The sequence below is a fragment of the Miscanthus floridulus genome, chromosome 2 (genome assembly GCF_019320115.1).
Source record: "Miscanthus floridulus cultivar M001 chromosome 2, ASM1932011v1, whole genome shotgun sequence".
In the NCBI taxonomy this organism is placed as follows: domain Eukaryota; kingdom Viridiplantae; phylum Streptophyta; class Magnoliopsida; order Poales; family Poaceae; genus Miscanthus; species Miscanthus floridulus.
The window spans coordinates 39,294,849-39,303,700 of NC_089581.1; the positions used below are offsets into that span (position 1 = coordinate 39,294,849).

Consider the following 8,852-nt stretch of genomic DNA (forward strand, 5'->3'; position numbering starts at 1 on the left):
TGGAGCGTGAATTTAACTCGCGGAGCGGTGCGGTTCTGACGGCGGCGATGGCAGGCGGGCAGTGGCTCCGCGACAAAGGCAGCAACACGACAGGACAACGGAGACAGGCAGCGCCTTGACAGTAGGTGGATCGAGTGGTCGAGACGGGCGTCACGTCAGCTAAAGATGTGGCTCTTGGCTGGTAGTAGCCATCGGCCTCGCGCCGGCAGCGCACGTGCAGTGGCAACGCAACGTAGCAGCACAACCCGGCGCGTATGGCTCAGGCATGGACACGGCACAGCACCGAGAGCGGCAGCAACAGTGATAGCCCGCGGCGCGGCGTGTAGCCAGAGCCAGTGAGGGAGGACGGCCAAGAGCGGCCAGCCGACGACGACATGCTCGCGTGGTGACCGGGGTACTCAGGCCGAGAGCCTAGAACGACGTCTTGCACGCTTCTTAAAGCAGCCCAAATGTCACTTACTAGCTCGACAAAAAACTCCACCAAGTCCACAAACCCTAAATTGACACTATCGACTTGCTAACGAAGCAATTGCCGTCGCCACTGGATGCCCCGAGAGGAAGTTGGAGAGGCGCAAGGTAGGTTTGTCGCGCCGAACGACAGCTCACGAATAGAGCGGCAACGGCATAACTAAAACGCGTTCTGACGTACTTCGGACACTACTTGCGTGAACATCGCAACTCAAACGCAACCACAACCTTCACCACGCTCAAGTTCACACCTCAATGCACCCAATCGTGCAAAAACATAGGTGTGTCGCTTAACCAATTTTGTTGGAATTTAAATACAAAAAACGACATTGTCTATCATTTCTTATTTAGAAAAGTTAAGGGTTCAGTTTGATCTACAACTTTTAACACTTTAGCCGTAATTTTTAAAGGGTCTAAACCTTGTTAATTTCAACTAACTAACATACCATGACCTAGTCCATATTTCGTACTAACTCGTAGGAACAAAATATTAAAGCACTATTTGAGTATGTTTCACTATATAATTCACCAAAGATAGCACTTTAAACATAATCATTTGTTTGCTGACTTAACCGTGAAGAGTGGATTTAATTTCAATTTGATTTCTGAGCTTCCCAAAAATACTAGCTGACATTATTATTCTCCAAGATTTAAAATTGCATGGCCAGCTACGTAACTTGCCCTCAAATCTTTATTTCCACACTATCCTCCAGTTGTAATTGGTCGTTGTTCATAGAAATTATTTTCATGCCAACAATTAACAAAACTCATTCTATTCTTTTTGTTTGGAGTTTTCATCACGCTAAGTAAACGAATTCACTATATTATTAGATCTATCTCTCAGGCCATAATCTCGGTTCTTAGCGAGCTCGTAACACCAGATGTGTTACATCCATGGCCGGCGCCCTTAGAAGGGGGAGGGGCCTAGAGGCAGTAGTTGACCCAACGGTGGTGGCGGTTCGACCAGTGGCTAGCTCGGCGGCACCCCATGGTGGTGCTGGACAACCGGTTGGCTTGGGTCAGTGGCGGGGGTGACGATTCAGAGCTTGTCCTTCGATTGGGATTAGTGGAGGGTGGGATGGAGCAGCGGGGGTGCTATGGCGGGCGCGGAAGGCAGGAGTGAGGCAGGTGAGGCGTAGGGCGAGAAAGACGATGGGGCTGAGTGCGAGGAAGACGTGGGGGTCGGGGTCACGCTCTCCGGTCACACATTAACCCACTCCCAATCATTCCAGGATTAGTGCTTGGCGAAATTAAGCTTCTTGCCTGTTTTGACCTAACTCATCGAATCACCGTTAATTGAAAATCGCGTATTAGTTATCTTGACAGCGCATGCATAGCCGGAGAAGCCCAGGCTCGAAACATAGCATTTGCCGGACAAAACATCAAGGCCATGATGCATATATATATCGCGTCAAAACAACCAATGGACCGGAGTGGCCTGTATTTATGCATTTACGTGCTAATAACACTCCCAAAACGACAATTTAAGCACGGGAGTTACTACTAATTAACCACTCCATCATCACTCACACTCACACATGTAACTTTAACGGACAAATTAGGCTCTTTTTGGTAGATCTCCGGCCTTGGCTCCTTGGTGCACTCTGTTTTTTTTTTCTCTTCACTATTTTTTCTTCCATCGGTTTCGACTTCGACTTCGACTCTGTTAAACGGGACGGTAATAATACACCAGCTAGTAGCAAGGTCAACCTGCAGATTATGACCATGCATGTGGTGTGAACACACATAGACATAGTAGGGGATTACTGTTTACTCGATCGATCAGGTAGATGCAACTGAATGGGCGGCCGGCCGGGCAATCCATCTTGTGGTGTGCCGTGTGCCAGTGCCTAGGACGGCAGCTGCTCCATGGCCACCTCCTCCATCTTCTGGTGCGCTCGGGCCTCCATCTCGCAGCAGAGGCAGGGCCGGCTGAGCACGGCGCCGTGCGCATGCGCGTGCCCCACCCCAGCGACGGCGTGCGCGTCGACGGCGGGGACAGGCTTGCGCGCGATGATGACGGAGTTGATCACCTCCCCCTCTGGGTGGTGCACGGCGAGCACGTCGAAGCCACCCCGGCGGATCTCCTCGGGGTCCACGACGGGGTACAGGAACCCGCGCGCGCCGTGCGCGCTCCGCACCACCAACGCGGCGCCGGGGGCCATGTGCCTCCCGAGGTGCTCCACCACGCGGGCCTTCTCCTCGGCGGCCATGCCCACAAGCGCCGCCAGGAAGACGACGTCGTATCCGGCTAGATCCCTGGTGACGTCGGCCACGTCGGAGGTGCGGAACGCCATGCGCGCGGCGAGCGCGGCGTCGGCGCGCACGAGGCGGCGCGCCCGGTCGTTGGCATCCCCGCAGATGTCGTAGTTGTCGAAGGCGGCGGCGGGGAGGTGGCGTGCCGCGAGCACGAGGGAGCTGAGCGGGAGCGGGCCGGAGCCGACGAAGGCGACGCGGGCCGGCGGCGGGCCCGGGACGTGGCGCGCCAGCAGGCCGTGCTCCAGCTGGCTCAGCAGCAGGTAGTTGCTGAAGTAGGGGAAGAGCGTCAGGTGGTCCAGCGGGTTGTCGAAGGTCGCCAGCAGGTCGGAGTAGTGCGCCTCCAGCAGGGCCTCGGCGTCGGCGCAGAGGCGGATGAGCGACGCGCGCATGCGCTGCAGCTCCGGGGCCAGGCGCTCCACGTCCACCGTGCTGCGCGGGATGCAGGCCGTCACGAGGTCGGTGAAGAGCGCGTTCACCTCCGGCGACGGGCTCAGCGACGGCAGCTTCGCGATGGCGGCGGCCAGGCCGGAGATCTTGTGCACCAGCGCCGCCTCGGCCTCCTCATCCGCCGTCGTCTCTTGCTGGACGACGACTCGTGCTTCTTCTTGGACCTCCTCCTCCTGCTGCTGCTGCTCCTCCTCCTTGCCCATGACGACCATGGCCGCGTGCCGTGTGATCACAGTCGGTCTAGGCGATTGCTGCTTCGCTTTGGAGTGGGAGAGGCATACTACAGTGTATATATACTGGTGGCAGGAATAATGGCGTCCCTGTCCCGTAGCCTACCACGCGATCTTGGAAGACCCGTGCCCGCCACAAGCCTCTGCGTATTTTTCTCCACACACGCAACGGCAAACGGTCACGTCGTTGTCGCAGTCACGACAACACGCGTACAACTTGGCGAGTGAGGATCCATTTCATGATATATATATTGCTGGAATGGAACAGTAGCTATACGATCGATACCCCATAACAATAATTCAAGTTCCATGTCGTTGCCTTATCTTTTCTTTACTTATTATTCCCCAAGAATATATCTTTCTTTACTTTACGCTATCCCCCAAGAATATATACGTCCTGCGCTCAATTTCATCCATGCTACCAGGAGTGCACGTCTTCATCTCCGTTTTTTTCTGTCAATGCGCCCTATTGATCGCCGAAAGTTTGATCATGGGGTGCACATTCACGGAGAATACTCCTCTGTTTCTAAATAAATCAATTCCTAGAGTTATCTTAAATTAAATATTTTTTATTTAACTAGATTTATAGAAAAAACATAAATATTTATAACACTAAATAATATGTTTATTTGATGTTATAAATATTTGTGATGTTTTCTATAAAGTTATTAGTTAAATATAAGAAAATTGACTTAAAACAAGTCTACAAATTGATTTACTGAGGAACGAAAGAGGACGCGTGCCCTGCGTCTGCATCTTTTTATTGAAAAGTTCCATTCGTGATGCTGCCGCCTGTTGGTGAGGGATGAATTGGATCTATCGAACCAACGGCTGCGACAAGTCAAGGACTACCACCAGAATGCATGGTTGCTTGGTTGCCCATTTCTGCTGTTCAGACTTTTTCTTTGATTGTACAGGAGGTCAAGAGGCTGGAATGGTACCCACGTATACCTTTTGCTCCTTACCTTTTCATACTCTTTTTGGCTTCCAATGACTCCCAAGGGCCGGCCAACCATGTCAATGATCCACACACATTTTCGATGGCTCTCATCGCCTTACAGTGGGTACATAATCTCCAATAAAAAATCTTCATGTGCAGTCATATCAAATTATTAATAACATAATTTCTTGATTACATCTTGCTAACAGATAATTCTGAGAACTCTCAAATACTCCACTCAACCTTTGTTAGATGAAACGTGCTATCCTCCTAGCATTCTTGTTACAAAATCTTCAAAGGAATCCTTCTCTAGTCTAGGATATCATTTTCTAGTGCTGTTGTAGCTATCCACTCAACTTTTGTTTTTTAGATAATGGAAACAAAAGTTCCAACTTCATCGTTTCTCTAGGAGAAAGAATGAGACCAATTATTACAAACTCACACTAAAGATAAAAACTAGGGAACCATTTCTAATGTCCAAGACGATAAGAGAAACTCCACCTATGAGAAGCAAACAGAAACATGGCACTAGACTCTCAAAGCCTACATACCTCCACAATGGAAGTCTTGTGCTCATCCAAGCGCTGTAATTGAGTCTACAATCGGAGCCAATATGTCCCCCGAACTAGTACCTGCAAAAAGTTTGTTTTTGACTTTCGTTAAAAATGAAATCATTTTGTGTGAGCTAGATTGCCCAACACAGGGCCGATGCTCCTGCCAAAACAAGCAAATTGTGTTTGCGATGACCCAATTTTAAGCATCCCCAAACAAGTGAGACACGCTTGTTGGAGTGTGAAAGCTCTAGTTTGATTTTAGTGAATTGATGAAACCCTAAGTGCTAACCTAGTTTATCAAAGTGATCATGAGATAGGTAGCACTATTCTAAGTGTGGAGCAAATGGTGAAGATCATGATGATGGTGATGCCATGGTGATGATCAAGTGCTTGGACTTGGAAAAGAAGAAAGAGAAAAACAAAAAGTTCAAGGCAAAGGTGAAACTTTATAGGAACTTTTTGGTTTGGTGATTGAGACACTTAGCGAGTGTGCTCACATTTAGGATCGATAGCTGTACTATTAAGAGGGGTGAAACTCATATCGAAATGTGGTTATCAAAGTGCCACTAGATGCTCTAACTCATTGCATATGCATTTAGATCTAGTGGAGTGTTAACACCCTTGAAAATGTTTGTGAAAATATGCTAACACACGTGCACAAGGTGATACACTTGGTGGTTGGCACATTTGAGCAAGGGTAGAGAAGTTGGTGAAGTGAAGGAGTTGATTTTCACTGAGGGTTGTGTGGCACCCTATTGAGGGTTTGGCGTGTGATGCCAATTAGCACGTGAACCTCCAAGTGAGTGAATCGCCACAACGAGGACTAGCTTGCCGGCAAGCAAGTGAACCTCAGTAAAAAATCTTATGTCATCTTGTCTGAGGATTTCTCGGTATTCATTGTGATTGATAGGCTCCATCATTGTGATTGGCTCAATTCCTCTACATGGCGGTATAATCATCACATCCCCTACCTTGCATTTACATTTCTAGTGTTGCTTCACTTTTAGTGTAATTAGTTTTGAGAGCAAGCTTCTGACGGGTCTAGTGGTTAGTGTTGCTCTTTAGTTAGTCTTTGAGAGCACACTAACTTAGTGTAGTGATATAGCCATTGTGTGCTTAGAGATCATAGACACTAGAATTGTGGTAGTGGCTTGCATTTTAGTAGGCTAGCGCAACATTTGCTTCGCCGTTTAATTGTCTAACATCTTTGTTAAGTGTTGTTGTAGAAATTTTCAATAGGCTATTCATCCCCCTCTAGCCATTAGGACCTTTCAAGTGGTATAAGAGCCATGGTCACCGTGATTTGAGGATTAACAACCTTCGATGTCAAAATAGCTCAAATCAACAATACCAAGAAGCTACCCCAATTTGATGGTTCCAACTATTCTTATTGGAAGGCTAAGATAACAACATATATTAAGTCAATCAATAGAAAGATGTGGAAGGTGGTGGAGACCAAAATTGAAATTGCCAATGAAGAGGCTCCCACCGCCGCCGAAGAAGTGCTACTCCAAAACAATAACATTGCTCTTAGTGCCATTTATGATGCTTTGGATGAGAGAACATTTGAGCAAGTCAAGAACATTGAGATGGCTCATGAGGCATGGAAGAAGTTGGAGGAATCATTTGAGGGCACTCAAGCCATAAAGGGTGCCAAGGCATACATCCTTAAGGAGAAGTTTGCTAGTTTCAAGATGAAGAATGATGAGAGTGTGCCAGAGATGTTCAATAGTCTTCAAGTGCTTGTCAATGATCTCAAAGCACTTGGAGAAGAAGTGAAGGACAAGGACTTTTCCCACAAGTTCTTGAGATGCTTATCTTTGAGATTTGGCACATTGGTCACTATTCTAGTGAGGAGTGGTTTGGACACCATGACACTAAACCAAGTGTTGGGAGATGTGATGACCGATGACATATATAGAGATGATGATGAGAAAGAAGAAAAGAAGGAGAAGAAAGATGAGAAGAAGGATGAGAAGAAGAAGAGTGTGGCATTCAAGGCCACATCATCCAAGGGCAAGGCAAAGCAAGAATCATCAAGTAAAGATGAAGACTTAACCTTTGATGAGCTGGATGATAAGAAGATTGCTCTCTTTGTCAAGAGATTTGGCAAGTTCATGGTGAAGAAGGGCTACCGTGCTAGAAGGAAGAAGTCTTCATCCAAGAACAAAGAAGAGTCAAGAAGGTGCTTCAATTGTGGAAGCAAGGATCATCTTGTTGCTTAATGCCCATACAATAGCGACAATGATGATGACAACAAAAAGAGCAAGAAGAAGGACAAGAAAGAAAAGAAAGAAAAGTACAAGATGACCTTCAAGAAGAAGAAGAAGGGTGGTTCATATGTGGTCACTTGGGATAGTGATGCTTCATCAAGTGATGATGATGATAGTGATGATGACAAGACCATCAAGAAGAAGCTCTTGCAAGTATTGCTATCAATGAGAAGACTTCTCTCTTCGATACTCCATCATGCTTCATGTCTAAGGCCACTAAGGTATAAACTTGTGATGATAGAAGTAATGAGGAACATGATAATGAAAGTGAAAGTGACAATGAAGATGAACTAATTAACATGTTAGAAGATGCTAAAGAACATTTTGACATTAAGAGAAGGGAATGCAAAGACTTGCGAAAGGAACTAAAAGCTCTTAAGAAAGCCTTTGATGAGCTCAATGCATCACTAATGGTTGAGAAGCACATCTACTTCTACCTCATCTAGTGGTGATGGTTTCACTTGTGATGCCTCACTAATGGTTGAGAATGAAACTCTCAAGAAGAAGGTCAATGAGCTCACTCGTGCCTTAGACAAAGCCTATGGTGGTGAGGACCGCTTGCTTACATGCTTAGGTATCCAAAGAGCTTCTCTCTATAAAGAGGGGTTGGGCTATACCCCCAAGAAAGACAAGGCGGCCTTTGCTCCTCACAAGACTAGTTTTGTGAAGAACAATGGTCGGTTTTGCACTAGTTACAAGCAAGTTGGTTATAAAGAGCATGAGTGCAAGACCAAGAACAAGAATGCTAATGTATCCTCAATTAGGCTTAATTATTTCTATGTGCTTACTAAGGGTACAAATGGTGTGAAGGCTAAGTTCATTGGTGCACCATGGATGGGCTCAAAGAAGAAAACCATTTGGGTGCCAAAGAGCTTAGTCACGAACCTTCAAGGACTCAAGCAAGTTTTGGTACCTAAAAAGAATTGATCTTCCTTTGTAGGTCAATTTAAAGCCAGAGGAAAACATTGAATTCTTGATAGTGGGTGCACTCAACACATGACCAGTGATGCAAGAATGTTCAACTCAATCAATACCAATGACAATGATGGGTATGATAGTATCACATTTGGTGACAATGACAAAGACAAGGTCAAAGGGTTTAATAAGATTGCAATATTCAATGACATGAGCATTTCTAATGTGTTGCTAGTTGAGAGCTTGAACTTCAATTTGCTATCCATGGCTCAATTGTGTGATTTTGGATTTAAATGCATATTTGGGGTAGATGATGTAGAGATCATAAGTGTAGATGGCTCTAACTTGATCTTTAAAGGCTTTAGATATGAGAATCTATACTTGGTTGATTTTAATGCTAGTGAAACTCAATTGTCTACATGCTTATTCACTAAGTCTAGTATGGGTTGGTTATGGCATAGAAGGCTTGGTCATGTTGGAATGAAACAATTAAATGAATTGGTTAAGCATGACTTGATTAGAGGCTTGAAAGATGTTGTGTTTGAGAAGGATAAGCTTTGTAGCTCTTATCAAGCCAGCAAACAAGTTAGAAACACCCATCCTAAGAAAAGCATGATAAGCACTAGTAAAGCATTTGAGTTGATGTTTGGACTAACATAATACACTAGCATCCGTGGAAACAAATATGGCTTTGTGATAGTGGATGACTATACTAGATACACTTGGGCATTCTTTATAGTGGACAAAAGTGATGTGTTTATAACAT

The 8,852-nt window shown here is 46.0% G+C and overlaps 1 protein-coding gene across 1 annotated transcript; it reads right to left on the reverse strand.

Moving 5' to 3' along the window:
- Positions 1-1,844: 1,844 nt before the first annotated feature.
- Positions 1,845-3,571, reverse strand: LOC136522211 (nicotianamine synthase 3-like). Its single transcript, XM_066516009.1, has one exon. It carries the CDS (start codon positions 3,384-3,386, stop codon positions 2,319-2,321), a length of 1,068 nt encoding a protein of 355 aa, XP_066372106.1. The 5' UTR covers positions 3,387-3,571; the 3' UTR covers positions 1,845-2,318.
- Positions 3,572-8,852: the final 5,281 nt, after the last annotated feature.